At 39.9% G+C, this 16,531-nt stretch overlaps 1 protein-coding gene across 1 annotated transcript; it reads right to left on the bottom strand.

Annotated features, from left to right (window-relative positions):
• Window positions 1-6,482: 6,482 nt before the first annotated feature.
• On the bottom strand, window positions 6,483-16,175 carry LOC145713696 (olfactory receptor 13H1-like). Its single transcript, XM_081792593.1, has 4 exons — window positions 16,165-16,175; window positions 15,935-16,008; window positions 13,871-14,057; window positions 6,483-7,146 (listed from the first exon to the last, which is right to left on the bottom strand). Exons 1-4 carry the CDS (start codon window positions 16,173-16,175, stop codon window positions 6,483-6,485), a joined length of 936 nt encoding a protein of 311 aa, XP_081648719.1.
• Between the last annotated feature and the right edge of the window lie 356 nt (window positions 16,176-16,531).

Genomic DNA, 16,531 nt, shown 5'->3' on the forward strand with positions numbered 1-16,531 from the left:
CTATAAACATTGGGGTACAGGTGCCCCTATGCATCAGTACTCCTGTATCCCTTGGATAAATTCCTAGCAGTGCTATTGCTGGGTCATAGGGTAGGTCTATTTTTAATTTTCTGAGGAACCTCCACACTGCTTTCCAGAGCGGCTGCACCGATTTGCATTCCCACCAACAGTGCAAGAGGGTTCCTGTTTCTCCACATCCTCTCCAGCATCTATAGTCTCCTGATTTCTTCATTTTGGCCACTCTGACTGGCGTGAGGTGGTATCTGAGTGTGGTTTTGATTTGTATTTCCCTGATAAGGAGCGACGTTGAACATCTTTTCATGTGCCTGTTGGCCATCCGGATGTCTTCTTTAGAGAAGTGTCTATTCATGTTTTCTGCCCCTTTCTTCACTGGGTTATTTGTTTTTCGGGTGTGGAGTTTGATGAGCTCTTTATAGATTTTGGATACTAGCCCTTTGTCCGATGTGTCATTTGCAAATATCTTTTCCCATTCCGTTGGTTGCCTTTTAGTTTTGTTGGTTGTTTCCTTTGCTGTGCAGAAGCTTTTTATCTTCATAAGGTCCCAGTAATTCACTTTTGCTTTTAATTCCCTTGCCTTTGGGGATGTGCCGAGTAAGAGATTGCTACGGCTGAGGTCAGAGAGGTCTTTTCCTGCTTTCTCCTCTAAGGTTTTGATGGTTTCCTGTCTCACATTCAGGTCCTTTATCCATTTGGAGTTTATTTTTGTGAATGGTGTGAGAAAGTGGTCTAGTTTCAACCTTCTGCATGTTGCTGTCCAGTTCTCCCAGCACCATTTGTTAAAGAGACTGTCTTTTTTCCATTGGATGTTCTTTCCTGCTTTGTCAAAGATGAGTTGGCCATACGTTTGTGGGTCTAGTTCTGGGGTTTCTATTCTATTCCATTGGTCTATGTGTCTGTTTTTATGCCAATACCATGCTGTCTTGATGATGACTGCTTTGTAATAGAGGCTAAAGTCTGGGATTGTGATGCCTCCTGCTTTGGTCTTCTTCTTCAAAATTACTTTGGCTATTCGGGGCCTTTTGTGGTTCCATATGAATTTTAGGATTGCTTGTTCTAGTTTCGAGAAGAATGCTGGTGCAATTTTGATTGGGATTGCATTGAATGTGTAGATAGCTTTGGGTAGTATTGACATTTTGACAATATTTATTCTTCCAATCCATGAGCAGGGAATGTCTTTCCATTTCTTTATATCTTCTTCAATTACCTGCATAAGCTTTCTATAGTTTTCAGCATACAGATCTTTTACATCTTTGGTTAGATTTATTCCTAGGTATTTTATGCTACTTGGTGCAATTGTGAATGGGATCAGTTTCTTCATTTGTCTTTCTGTTGCTTCATTGTTAGTGTATAAGAATGCAACTGATTTCTGCACATTGATTTTGTATCCTGCAACTTTGCTGAATTCATGTATCAGTTCTAGCAGACTTTTGGTGGAGTCTATCGGATTTTCCATGTATAATATCATGTCATCTGCAAAAAGCGAAAGCTTGACTTCATCTTTGCCAATTTTGATGCCTTTGATTTCCTTTTGTTGTCTGATTGCTGATGCTAGAACTTCCAGCACTATATTAAACAACAGCGGTGACAGTGGGCATCCCTGTCGTGTTCCTGATCTCAGGGAAAAAGCTCTCAGTTTTTCCCCGTTGAGGATGATGTTAGCTGTGGGCTTTTCATAAATGGCCTTTATGATCTTTAAGTATGTTCCTTCTATCCCGACTTTCTCAAGGGTTTTTATTAAGAAAGGGTGCTGGATTTTGTCAAAGGCCTTTTCTGCATCGATTGACAGGATCATATGGTTCTTCTCTTTTTTTTTGTTAATGTGATGTATCACGTTGATCGATTTGCGAATGTTGAACCAGCCCTGCATCCCAGGAATGAATCCCACTTGATCATGGTGAATAATTCTTTTTATATGCTGTTGAATTCGATTTGCTAGTATCTTATTAAGAATTTTTGCATCCATATTCATCAGGGATATTGGCCTGTAGTTCTCTTTTTTTACTGGGTCTCTGTCTGGTTTAGGAATCAAAGTAATACTGGCTTCATAGAATGAGTCTGGAAGTTTTCCTTCCCTTTCTATTTCTTGGAATAGCTTGAGAAGGATAGGTATTATCTCTGCTTTAAACGTCTGGTAGAACTCCCCTGGGAAGCCATCTGGTCCTGGACTCTTATTTGTTGGGAGATTTTTGATAACCGATTCAATTTCTTCGCTGGTTATGGGTCTGTTCAAGCTTTCTATTTCCTCCTGATTGAGTTTTGGAAGAGTGTGGGTCTTTAGAAATTTGTCCATTTCTTCCAGGTTGTCCACTTTGCTGGCATATAATTTTTCATAGTATTCCCTGATAATTGTTTGTATCTCTGAGGGATTGGTTGTAATCATTCCATTTTCATTCATGATTTTATCTATTTGGGTCATCTCCCTTTTCTTTTTGAGAAGCCTGGCTAGAGGTTTGTCAATTTTGTTTATTTTTTCAAAAAACCAACTCTTGGTTTCGTTGATCTGCTCTACAGTTTTTTTAGATTCTATATTGTTTATTTCTGCTCTGATCTTTATGATTTCTCTTCTTCTGCTGGGTTTAGGCTGCCTTTGCTGTTCTGCTTCTATTTCCTTTAGGTGTGCTGTTAGATTTTGTATTTGGGATTTTTCTTGTTTCTTGAGATAGGCCTGGATTGCAATGTATTTTCCTCTCAGGACTGCCTTCGCTGCATCCCAGAGCGTTTGGATTGTTGTATTTTCATTTTTGTTTGTTTCCATATATATTTTAATTTCTTCTCTAATTGCCTGGTTGACCCACTCATTCGTTAGTAGGGTGTTCTTTAACCTCCATGCTTTTGGAGGTTTTCCAGACTTTTTCCTGTGGTTGATTTCAAGCTTCATAGCATTGTGGTCTGAAAGTATGCATGGTATAATTTCAATTCTTGTAAACTTATGAAGGGCTGTTTTGTGACCCAGTATATGATCTATCTTGGAGAATGTTCCATGTGCACTCGAGAAGAAAGTATATTCTGTTGCTTTGGGATGCAGAGTTCTAAATATATCTGTCAAGTCCATCTGATCCAATGTATCATTCAGGGCCCTTGTTTCTTTATTGACTGTGTGTCTAGATGATCTATCCATTTCTGTAAGTGGGGTGTTAAAGTCCCCTGCAATGACCACATTCTTATCAATAAGGTTGCTTATGTTTATGAGTAATTGTTTTATATATCTGGGGGCTCGGGTATTTGGCGCATAGACATTTATAATAGTTAGCTCTTCCTGGTGGATAGACCCTGTGATTATTATATAATGCCCTTCTTCATCTCTTGTTACAGCCTTTAATTTAAAGTCTAGTTTGTCTGATATAAGTATGGCTACTCCAGCTTTCTTTTGGCTTCCAGGAGCATGATAAATAGTTCTCCATCCCCTCACTCTCAATCTAAAGGTGTCCTCAGATCTAAAATGAGTCTCTTGTAGACAGCAAATAGATGGGTCTTGTTTTTTTATCCATTCTGATACCCTATGTCTTTTAGTTGGCGCATTTAATCCATTTACATTCAGTGTTATTATAGAAAGATATGAGTTTAGAGTCATTGTGATGTCTGTATGTTTTATGCTTGTAGTGATGTCTCTGGTACTTTGTCTCACAGGATCCCCCTTAGGATCTCTTGTAGGGCTGGTTTCGTGGTGACAAATTCCTTCAGTTTTTGTTTGTTTGGGAAGACCTTTATCTCTCCTTCTATTCTAAATGACAGACTTGCTGGATAAAGGATTCTCGGCTGCATATTTTTTCTGTTTAGCACACTGTAGATATCGTGCCAAGCCTTTCTGGCCTGCCAAGTTTCAAAGGAGAGATCAGTCACGAGTCTTATAGGTCTCCCTTTATATGTGAGGGCACGTTTATCCCTTGCTGCTTTCAGAATTTTCTCTTTATCCTTGTATTTTGCCAGTTTCACTATGATATGTCGTGCATAAGATCGATTCAAGTTACGTCTGAAGGGAGTTCTCTGTGCCTCTTGGATTTCAATGCCTTTTTCCTTCCCCAGTTCAGGGAAGTTCTCAGCTATAATTTGTTCAAGTACCCCTTCAGCACCCTTCCCTCTCTCTTCCTCCTCTGGGATACCAATTATGCGTATATTATTTTTTTTTAGTGTATCACTTAGTTCTCTAATTTTCCCCTCATACTCCTAGATTTTTTTATCTCTCTTTCTTTCAGCTTCCTCTTTCTCCATAACTTTATCTTCTAGTTCACCTATTCTCTCCTCTGCCTCTTCAAGCCGAGCCATCGTGGATTCCATTTTGTTTTGCAATTCGTTTAAAGCGTTTTTCAACTCCTCGTGACTGTTCCTTAGTCCCTCGATCTTTGTGGCAAGAGATTCTCTGCTGTCCTGTATACTGTTTTCAAGCCCAGCGATTAATTTTATGACTATTATTCTAAATTCACTTTCTGTTATATTATTTAAATCCTTTTTGATCAGTTCATTAGCTGTTGTTATTTCCTGGAGATTCTTCTGAGGGGAATTCTTCCGTTTGGTCATTTTGGAAAGTCCCTGGAGTGGTGAGGACCTGCAGGGCACTTCCCCTGTGCTGTGGTGTATAACTGGAGTTGGTGGGCGGGGCCGCAGTCCGACCTGATGTCTGCCCCCAGCCCACCGCTGGGGCCACAGTCAGACTGGTGTGTGCCTTCTCTTCCCCTCTCCTAGGGGCGGGATTCACTGTGGGGTGGCGTGTCCGTCTGGGCTACTTGCACACTGCCAGGCTTGTGTTGCTGGGGATCTGGCGTATTAGCTGGGGTGGGTAGGCAAGGTGCACGGGGGCTGGAGGGGCAGGCTTAGCTCGCTTCTCCTTAGGTGATCCACTTCAGGAGGAGCCCTGTGGCAGCGGGAGGGAGTCAGATCCGCTGCCGGAGGTTTGGCTCCGCAGAAGCACAGAGTTGGGTGTTTGCGCGGAGCGAGCAAGTTCCCTGGCAGGAACCGGTTCCCTTTGGGATTTTGGCTGGGGGATGGGCGGGGGAGATGGCGCTGGCGCCTTTGTTCCCCGCCAAGCTGAGCTCTGCCGTCCGGGGGCTCAGCAGCTCTCCCTCCCTTTGTCCTCCAGCCTTCCCGCTTTCCGAGCAGAGCTGTTAACTTATGACCTCCCAGACGCTAAGTCGCGCTTGCTGTGGGAACACAGTCTGTCCGGCCCCTCCGCTTTTGCCAGCCAGACTCGGGGGCTCCGCTTGGCCGGCGAGCCGCCCCTCCGCCCCGGCTCCCTCCCGCCAGTCCGTGGAGCGCGCACCGCCTCGCCGCCCTTCCTACCCTCTTCCGTGGGCCTCTCGTCTGCGCTTGACTCCGGAGACTCCCTTCTGCTAATCCTCTGGCGGTTTTCTGGGTTCTTTAGGCAGGTGTAGGTGGAATCTAAGTGATCGGCAGGACGCGCTGTGAGCCCCGCGTCCTCCTACGCCGCCATCTTCCGGAACCCTAAAAACACTTTTTAAGCGATAAAGTGCTTTATACATACAAAAGATACTTCTTGCTATGAGAAGTTATCACCTAAATGTGGGAATTAAGGGATTATTTGTCCATTAGGTTCAAATTGGGGTAGACGCCTATAAAATATACAATGGTTGTATAATCAGTGTGCTATATATGAATTTTATCCTTGTGTGGCAAGTACAAAGATGGTTGGTCACAAAAAACTGGCTCTTTATACCTCAGAAAAGAACCTGTCCCTGATAGACTACTACAGCTGTAGCATCCACCTTTACCTATCTCTTACTATTATTCTCTCTCTGAGCTATTTTGGGCACATTCATGGCTTTAGGTCACAATGTGACTTGACAAAATGTTACCATTTATGGTAAACTTGTTAATGAGTGTGCCTAGTAGGGACCTAGTAGAATGTTCAGTAAGATTTTTATTGTTGTTTGTTTAAACATTTTTTTTGATCTTTATTTATGTTTGAATGAAAGAGAGAGGGAGGGAGAGAGAGACACACACACACAACGCGAGTGGGGGAGGGGCAGAGAGAGAAGGAGATGCAGAATCCGGAGCAGGCTCCAGGCTCTGAGCTGTCAGCACAGAGCCCGATGCGGGGTTCGAACTCATGGACTGCGAGATCATGACCTGAGCCGAAGTTGGACGCTCAACCAACTGAGCCACCCAGTTGCCCCTGTTGTTTGTTTTAAAAAAAAAAATTGAAATTTTACAGACTGAGTTCTCATTGTTTTTCCTGCACATTGAAGAGATTTAAAGAGAGCCATTAGGATTTTTCATTTCCTTTGGCTAACTTCCTCAGTGTACCTCTTACACCCTTGTTTCTTAGGGTGTAAGTGAGGGGAATTAACATGGGACTAACTGCTCCATAAAATATTGAGAAGTCGCGGTCCCTGAGTTCGAGCCCCGCGTCGGGCTCTGTGCTGACAGCTCAGAGCCTGGAGCCTGTTTCAGATTCTGTGTCTCCCTCTCTCTGACCCTCCCCCGTTCATGCTCTGTCTCTCTCTGTCTCAAAAATAAATGTTAAAAAAATTTTTAAAAAAATATTGAGACGAATTTGTCCTCTTCCTGAGATTTCTTTGAGGTTTCAGGTACATGTAGATGGCTATACCATTAAATATGTTGACCACAGTTAGATAAGGTCCACAGGTGAAGAAAGATTTGAGGCTGGCCTCTACAGAATGGATCCTCAGCACAATAACCACAATGTGGAAGTAGGAAATAAGGATGATAGTGAAAGGCAAGGTCAATATGAACACACTGATAACCAGACCCAGAATCAGACTGACAGGAGTGTCTGAGCAGATGAGCTTCAGCGGGGCCTGGATCTCACAGGTAAAATGGCTGATGGCATTCTGTCCATAATAACAAACAGGAATTGCAATGAATGGTAAGACTGCTACTAAGAATGCACTTGCCCAGGTTCCCAAGGCCAACTGTACGCAAACTTCATTATTCATAATGGTGGTGTAATGCAGGGGATTGGAGATTGCAACAAACCTGTCATAAACCATGACAGCATGGAAGAGACATTCTGTCATCCCTGGAAAGAGGGATGTGGTCATCTGGGCATAACAGCTGGTATAGAAAATAATGGGGAAGTCCCTGAAGCATTGGGCCAAGACATATGGTTCCCAGCTGGTGGAGTAACAGATATCAAGGAAGGATAAATTACTGAGGAAAAAAATACATGGGGATATGAAGTTGAGAATCCCATCACACTACAACAATAAAGTTATTCCCAAACATTGTGACCAGGTAGAAAAACAGCAGTCCCAACAAGGGAGCCTGGGTTTGAGGTTATTGGAAAAATTTAACGAGGATGAATTCAGTCACCTCAGAGGCATTGTCTGTCTTTAGACTGCCCATTTAGTCATCTCAAGTACTGGGAAAGTGAAAATGTAATGTAACCTATATTAGGAAATAAGAGGAATAGCATCTCAGTAGCCTGTTAGAGTTCATGCTCTAGACTTCAGATTAATTGTTATGTGTCATTTGTTTTACTGAGTTAGACTCAGCTGCTCAAGTATCCAATGATGAAAATACAGGTTCTCTTCGTTTTCCTATCTTATGGAACCTTGTGAGGTTAAGTTGTTTGGACTGTGTTAGATCCCCATTAGAGGTACTTACACTTGATCAAGTAAGACCGTCATTAACATTGAGTTAAACAGAATTATTTCTCTCATAAAGGGTCATAGCTAGATGACTGACTTTATTCTTGACCAAAAAAAAGAGGCAAGTATCTACATCTCCCCACCAAAAATGCACATTTATAGACAGCTCTATTTAAGTTGGCTCACTGATTAACAAATAATTTTTAACTTTAAGCTCAATGATATAATTGTGAATGCTTGAAATGCTTATTTGCTTTTCAACTCTTTTTTTTTTGCTTCTTACATGTCATATTAAAACCACATATGGATGGTAAATTAGAAAGTGTATATGTAGCTAAAGAAATCACTCAAGTCAATGGAAAAACAACACCAGCCAAAATGACATGAAATAAATGAAGCAACTTGTGGATTTACTAAAACATCACTCTTTGTTCAATTGTTCTGACATATATCTTCAATGACAGAAGCTTACTATGTTCAGATACTACCATCTCCGTATAATACAAACAAGAGCTTAAAGGGTGATGGGAAGATTGTATTAGATAAAAGGATTTTATGAAGACAATCGTTACTGGAAATTTTGAAGAGAGATAAGTCAAATTTTGGAATGCATGTTTCCAGAAGTGTGAAAGAAAGAAAGAAAGAAAGAAAGAAAGAAAGAAAGAAAGAAAGAAAGAAAAAGAAAGAAAGAAAGGAACTGAGAGAGGGAGGGAGGGAGGAAGGAAGGAAAAGACAGAGCCTTGTCAGTTTTGTGAGATTTCAGTAGGGAGTGAAACAGATGACCCATTGAAATCTATTTTGGCTGTAGGATTTTCTTATTTAGACACAGAATCAAATCTCTCCATATCGTATTGTTGTATTAGTGCTGCATATAATTGGGTAATTCTTCATACCCAAAAAGCAGAATGTCAAAATACAGAAAGAAAGTGAGGGAGTCAGTGGAATCTAAGCCTAAATTGTGGTTCAGCCACTAATAAGCTGCACAATCTTGAGAAAGTCAGTTTCCTTATATATTTAGTGGGAATATCACCTGGTTTCTTGCAGGATTGTTCTAAGAATTAGATAAGATTATGTCTATAGAGAACCTAGCACAGTGCCAGGCACAATTATTAGCTACATAAGATACGTTAGCTCCGTTCCCACTTTCACATCCCATGTAGACCTTTCCTTCTGCTTGAATTTCATCCTTGTAAACATGTGCCAAAATGTCATTTCATCCCACCTTTACTTGCGATATTATCACATTGTTAGAAACAATACCATCTGAAGTTTTAGGTTTGAGTAACAACGAAAGAAAGTTTGACTGTGTAAGTCATTAAAATTTGTTCCTGATGGTAGGCGGGAAAAGACACATAAAAAGATGAAAATTACTCACTGACTTAGGGCTGGAGGACAGCAACAGAGAAGTGCACCTCATTCATAACAGAAGCATTTTGCAGTTGGCAACACCCCCACAAATGACTAATCTCCAAGAAGAAATTTGATTCCTTCAACTGCGAGGAAAAGAAGTTTAATACAAGCAGCTGTGGTAATAAATCTTCCTATCAGTTGTGGTTATAAGGCTGGAAAATCTTGAGTTAACTGTGCTGGTGAATCATGCACATTTATTTCTACTTGTTAAATGTATTTTTCTTTTATTTACACACAGAAGTCTTGTAATGAGGCTACCATGAAAGGTTGGTGTCCAAAAAACAATAAAGAAATTCATTGTCTAGCATACATAATAATAATATAGTTCATGCCAGTTCATGACATGCAATTTTTCTTTGCCTGCACAAATATGAAAATGAAATTTCTTCTTGAAGTGTCCAAAATTCTGTTACTTTGTTCCAAGCCACAGAAAAATAAATTGAGGAGATGTCCTTTCTGAATACATCTAGATATTTTTTTAAAATATTGGTGTTTGCCAAAAATGTATAGTGTACTTACAGACCAAAAATATTTAAGTAGCGTTAAAAGAAGGCACAATTCAAATGCAAGAAGGAACCTTGGAAATTTGGATAATCTTGTGGTGGTTTTAAATTCATGACCTCAGTCTTGAAGAATAGTTTCCACTTTTGGGATTTAGGAGGTATCCTTGTCTAATACAAATAGAGAGAGAAGGCAAAGGAGGAAGAAGTTTCTGCTATATTTAGCTCATTAAAATAATGGTCACTTTCCTCCTAATCTGGTTTATGAGAATTTCAGTGACCATTCCATATAGCAGTGATTTTGGTCACTGAATATAGTGGTGTTGGGGAACCACAGCCAGTCTTCCTCAAAGAGAAACTTCATTCTCTCTGAGCAGTTCATCATTAATTTATTTTCTTTTCTGCTAGCAAGTTAAATGTTCAGGTAGTGCTATGAAGAATTTATATTGAGGAATTTTGGAGAACAAGATGTACAACGTAGGATGATTGCATAACTTTTGCGTTTGCCGGGTTCTGCAAATGATAACGCTATGTTGGTCAATCCAGTTCTCTTTCAAGTATGATTGTGGGATCACAGAGGTTAGGTAAAGTTTTATTTTTATTTAGTTTTTTTTTAACTCGAAGAATTTAGACCCCATATCATGGAAGTAAGGCTGAGTGTACATTTTGGAGTTTGTAAGCCCCTGGATTTAGTGACCATATCTGAGTTGCCTCTGTTTTCTCTGGCATTTCCTTGCACAGAGGAAAGTCTTGAAAAATGCTGAAATAAAAGCTTTTGATGTCACTTTGACTAAATGGATTCTTCCATTCAGGTATTTTTATATTGCATTTAATGATACTGTTTGGGGCCATCTGGCCCTGAATATCTTTTTTCCCCTGAATTTGTACTTGTCAATTTCTTGGTAAAAAAAAAAAATATTGTGTTGACTGACAGGACTGTAGAAAGACGACAGGAGAGGGGACTTTCAGCCAGATAGTCACTTCTTACTGGGCATTTGTGGGTCACTCCTTCCATAGAGGGTTGATGGTAAGGTTCTGCCTATGTGAGATACTCATTCCTCAAGATTCTATTCTAGGGACTTTCTCACCCCCAAATATTAAAAAAACATATTAAACCTGGATGGAAATCTGCAAAATATGAAGGAGAATAAGATGGAGAACATTTGCAGGAGCATACAAATTGGGAGAAATTGCTGTGCCATCCATGAAATATTTCACAGAGGACATGGTTGATGCTTCCCTAATGAAGATTACAGAACTGGCATTAGAGGCAAGCTACAGTAGGAATGGAAGGCTTCAGCTGTCCAGGCATCTGACAGAAGTCTCATTCCTCTGAAAGCAGAGCCTCTGATAAATTTGGGATTTGCCTTAGTGACAATTTCATTTCTCAGAAGGTTAAAGAAGCATTGAGGGGAAATGATGCTATGGACTTAATTATGATGGAATGGACCAGAATCTTGGGAGAAAATAACCATATACTTTAGGAGTCCATAATGGAAAGAAATTCCATGGCCAATGTTTCTAAAAGGGAAGTTGGCTGTGGGGACATAGATACATTTTCTCTGAATCTTTTAATTTCAAATTTCTTAAAGTCTCTGATGATAGTTTGACCAGAGACAGATAATCACAAGAGATTTAAGATGAAAACAGACTTTTTTCATGTTAAGTACACAGCACAGAGCATGCAAGTGGCACAGACGCAGCTCTTCTGGGTGTAGACAATACTTATCGAGCAATCTCATAAGGCCTAATTGACAGCAACTTTCTTGCCTTATAGCCGGAGTCTACTAGACCCAATCCCTATAGCATACTGATCTGTGTGGCCTACTCTGAAAGTTTACTAGGTAACTGAATTTTACTTATCTTGTGGGTATTTTTTCCTCAGAGCTTTTTGGTGTGTACATGGGAGGATTCAATCGAGGCTTCGTGGTCATACAGAATAATTCATTCGTTTATCCATTCAACACATATTTATTGATTTCTTACTGTGTGTCAGTTCTGTTCTATTTGCTGAGGATGTAGCAATGAACAAAAGAGACAAGAGTTCCCTTCTTATTTAACTTCTATTCTGTGGGGATGAGACAGAAAACAACAAGTAACAAATAAAGTAATTCAGATAGTAATAACTGTTAAGATGAAAGTAAAAGAGGATGATATGAAAGAACAGTGGAACAAGATTGTTATCATGGATATTTGCTTTTGAGGAAAGTGATGTTTGAGTGGGGACCAAAATGACACAAAGTAACTATGTGAAAATTTAGGGGAAGAGAGAATACGGGAGAGGGAACAGCAAGCGCTAATAAGACTAAGGCAAAAACAAGTATAACTACTTGCTGGATAGGAGGTAAGTGTAGCGAAGCTCAGTGTAGGGTGACCAATCATCCTGGTTTGTCCTGGACTTTCTCAGTGTTACCACTGAAAGTCTAATTCATGTCCCATGAAATTCTTCAATTCCTGTGTAAGATTTAGGATTACTGCAGAAACTCATTAGTGATAACAACCTCACAGAATGTATTCTCCAAGTTAACCATGGTCCTTCTATCTCAATTCAGATGATATAGTTTGTTCTAAGACCTTTCAATTACAAACCCAGATCTACTCCTGATTTTTTTTTCCAGTGTCCTCTTGAAGAGTCGTCCTTTGAACCATAAACCCTTCTGAAATCATGGATTGACCAGTGTCCATCATGGAGAAACTACAAACTGTGGCAGCATTCTTATACTAAGTGATCCTAGGATGGCCAGTTATTTTTTTTAGTAGTATGTTTAGCAAGGAAGTAAGGCCCCTAAACCTTGATTTTTCCACAGAAACTACTCTCAAAACAATTATATCACTTCTTGTGACTGACTGCACAACTGGTTTTCTTTTAACCTCAAGGCTCAGCTTTACCATTTGCTAACCAGTTCTTCATCTTGTTCAGTTTGGCCCAGAGTTCCCTTCCACTGAGGTCCTTTTGAATGCTAATTCTGGTATCCAAAACTTCACCTAAGTACTTCTTGCTTTTTTTGTATCACCTAAAAATTGGCACATTTGCCCTCTGGATTTTTACCAAAGTCATTTGATAAAAGTGTTGAACACAACAGGGTCCTTGGCATGTCACTGGAGACATCCTTGCAACATAGCATTAATCCCTTAATCAATATGTCAGGAGAAATTTGGGTAGAAATTAAATCTTAAAATTTCAACCCTACTACGTTACCCATGATTTGGGATATCACATGTAATAATGAGGCCAAAATATTGCTTGAAGATAAAGTTTCTCTCACTTGCTCTTACAGATTACTGGCAATAAAAATGATAATACTGGAAATGTGGCTAGAATAGGTGAACAACACTAGGTACACCTAGAAGGGAGAGAAAGAGCCCTCGATGCTGGTTCACAGAGCTTACCCTTTGGGAAAGACCAGAAGAGGAGGGGGCTTGAGGAGAAATGAAGAGTTAAATGTCTTAGCTTGTTATTAAAGGTTTTTGTACTAATGCTACAGCCATAGAAAATATATAAACAAATGGGTGTTATTGTCTTCCAATAAAACTACAATTAAAAAGAACGTGTAGTGGGCCAAGTTTGATGGCTGGGCTGTAATTTGCCAGCTTCAATTTTAGATGATTCAGAATCACCTTTATAGAAATATCCTCATCCATGTATATTTTAATCCGAGCGCACAGTTTCCCCCCACCACCCTTGTCTCCTCTGTTAAGTTCTTCCATTTCTGAGCTTCAGAAATAGGTTGGGGTCTCCTTAACTGCTGTTTTGTCCTGATTTCCTTTCAGGTTTACTTCTTCCAACCTTTCTCTTTTATGATCTGAAACAGGGACTGGTTACCTTTTTTTTTGTAATCAGTCATGTAAAGGATATTTTAGATTTTGTAGGCCGTAGGTCTCTGTTGCAACTGGACTGCTTTTGACCCACATGCTATAGTTTGCCAATTGCTGATGTAGATGGGATGCTAATTATTCTTGAAATCATGTCCTCTAGCCTGCACACCACCTTGCATTTGCTTTTTGCATTATACTGATTGGGAACTACCCAGCCCAATGTTATTCCATTGCTTATTCCTGTACCCAGCACAGGTCACTGCAAACAGTGGTTCCTTATGCATACACAGGTCTTGTGTCCTGCTTCTAACAGCACTCCTCCGTGATACCCTGTGTCCTCTGAATCCCTCCAAGAACTGAGGCCTAGAAACAGCCTGTTGATCTGACACTCCCCAATCTCAGAGTTCTCTAGAAGGCTGCTTTTAAGCCTGCTGGTTTTCATATGCCCTGCCCCTGGAGTGACATTTCTGCCAATTTAATTATGAGGTGATGGCAATTAGCAGGAATTAGCACCCATCATGTAAAAGTTCAGGTCCTTTCAGTGAATCCAACTCATACCCGGACACATTGACAACCATTTGCCAAAACAGTCTAATCTCCTCTTGCAGCAGAGGTGATGAGACTCCCTGGGTGACCAAAGGCACTGCCGGCAACAGGCACTTGGTAAGAGCCATGACTGAGAGGAGAAACTCAGGAGTAGGACGAGGGATCCCTGCAAGATGATCAGTCCAAATGACTGCTTTGTCTAAAAGGAGGAAACCAAGTAGGCATATTCATTGTTCATGTCCCGCTTGAATTTAGATTGACAGCTACATTTTTTAAAATGCACAGAATTCTTATTTCACCCAAAGTTTAGATTAATTAAAACATGAAATTCTACAGGAATAGACAGAAAAAGACAAATACTTTATGATCTCACTTATATGTGGAACCTAAAAAAAATTAAACTCATAGAACCAGAAAGTAGAACCATGGTTACTAGGAGGTGGTGGGTGGGGGAAATGGGGATATGTTGGTCAAAGGGTACAAATTTCCACTCATAAGGTGAATATGTTCTGGGGACCTAATGTACAGTGTGGTGATTATGGTTAATAATACTATGTATATATTTGAAAGTTGATAATAGAGTAAGATCTTAAATGTTCCCACTGCAAAAAAGAAATGGTAATTAGGTGACACGAGGGAGATGTTAGCTAATGCTATAGTGGTAATCATTTTTCAGTATATAAGTGTATAAAATCATCAAATTGCAGACCATAAATTTAGACCATGTGGTAGGTCAGTAATATCTCAATAGAGCTTGGAAATTATAAATAAATCCACATCTTCCTCAAATCTTAATTCAAAGAACAACTTAGTCGAAAAGTGCTGAGGCCAAATTTCTTGTCCTGGTTTTGCTAGAACATGCTGAACTTTAGGTTCCTCTTCTATAAAGCAAATGGATCTCACTATGGACAATTTTTGTTCCTAATCAACATTTTCTCCAATCAGTAGAGAAAACATGGAAGCCATAGAAAACCATAGGTAACTGAACAAAACCACAGAGAATTCCACTGTTTAGTTGTGACCATTAACAGAATTTGGGCTCTTTCCCTGTTCCTATGCTATTTTCATAGTCATGATGTCAGCTATACAAAATGTGAACTGCTTTCCCACTCAAGCATTTTCCCGTGGCACTACACAATTGTTCAGGACTCTTCTAGCTCTATGATTTCAGGTATGTTTAGTTTCTTATGGTCAATATAAAGTCCATAGAAAATCATGGTGAATATTTGATTTTTTTCCAATAAGCAAGTTAACATAAAGCTTTTCATGGAAACTAAATGGAATAACTGTAATAATAAATTATTGGTAAACTTATAAGGAATTATTAAAATCCTTTATTTATACTTGTTGGCCCTCGATTCGACTGTAGCCTAATGAGCAGTCCAGCATGGTAATTTAAAGAACAGATTATACCATTCCTTTCTCCTCCAGGAGAAGCAAGTGATCCATAAGACTAGAAGTTAGCTGTTATGAAAATTACTGGAGATGAATATAATGTTTAGAAAACATTAACTCTGAGTTAAGAAGTTTAGAGGCTAATTTTAGCACCTGTCAAAATAATGAAACAATATTGCTATGTAAGATAGCACGATGGCTGACTTTGGGAATGAATTATGGCAGGCTTTATGTGACAATAAAACAGTACTGAGAAACCAATAAAGCAACATTGGAAATTTGGAGTTTGGCCAAATATTGAACAACATCTCCTACATACAAGGCATTGGCTCTGGGCAACGAAAGTACTGTTATTGCTTGTAGAAACTCACAGTTGAGTGATGAGATGAGGGGTAATATTTTGACACAGCTGTCTTTAAGGTGAGGTGCAGAGTAGTAAGTGTCCTGGCAGACAGGTACTTGAGGGGTTATAGGAGTTTCTTTCTTCTGTTGACATGAAAGAATCCTTGGGCTGAATGAACAGTATCACATATGAACACATATGCTTTCCTTTCATTTAGCAGAGCCCTGAAGTTAATTCCAAATGTAACTCAAAAGCAGCAGCAACTTTACTAAATGGGGAGAGGAACACTCCCAAAGTCCAATTATTAGAAAAGGTCAGGGACAGAGGTGGAATCACACCTGCCAGGGAACACAGTATCAAAGGTTTCAAAGTTGCAAAGGGAAACCATTTCGAAGCCTCCAGGATTAGGTCCCTGAGAGGCAATTAGAAGGCCGTTCACATGAAAGAGTTCAGAAGTATTTACAGGAACATGCCCAAGAGAAGGAGTTTATTTCCAGACTACTAACACTAAAGTTGCTTTCCTCCTTAATTAAGTCTCTAGAACTTTGGAAACAAAATATTTCATTACCTTCCTGGCATGGCCTTAAATGGCATGGGAATCCAACATTTTCACCTCAGTGCTACCAAGTGCCGGGATAATAGGCCAAGCAAATCTGCAGCAGTCACCTGGGTGATTCTAAATATCTGGATGGTTGACAAAAAGTTTAATCTGATGTCAACATCATTACCTCAAGGTAACATAGTCTGACTCCTCAGGTAGAACTCTGGTTCCCTTTTCTTATGCCCACACTTATCCTTCGGTGTTTTACCTATCTGTTTGCTTCTGTATCTCCCCCACGGGGCCTAATTTTAGGAAGGAAGACACTGTGTCCTTGCTCCCAGTTGTTTCCACAGTGCCTAGCACAGTGTTTGGAGCATTACTACACACTCAGTAA

Source organism: Panthera onca, chromosome X, assembly GCF_046562875.1.
Source record: "Panthera onca isolate mPanOnc1 chromosome X, mPanOnc1 haplotype 2, whole genome shotgun sequence".
Taxonomy (NCBI): domain Eukaryota; kingdom Metazoa; phylum Chordata; class Mammalia; order Carnivora; family Felidae; genus Panthera; species Panthera onca.

Bases quoted from the DNA above. Each gene is read 5' to 3' on its own strand.
- LOC145713696 (XM_081792593.1), bottom strand. The intron at 14,058-15,934 runs GTGTGATTCCAC...TCCTCCTTTTAG, and splicing joins GATACTGTGTTCCCTGGCAG to ACAAAGCAGTCATTTGGACT. The intron at 7,147-13,870 runs GTATGAGTTGGA...TTTTTTCCTCAG, and splicing joins ATGGTTGTCAATGTGTCCGG to TAATTTATCCTTCCTTGATA.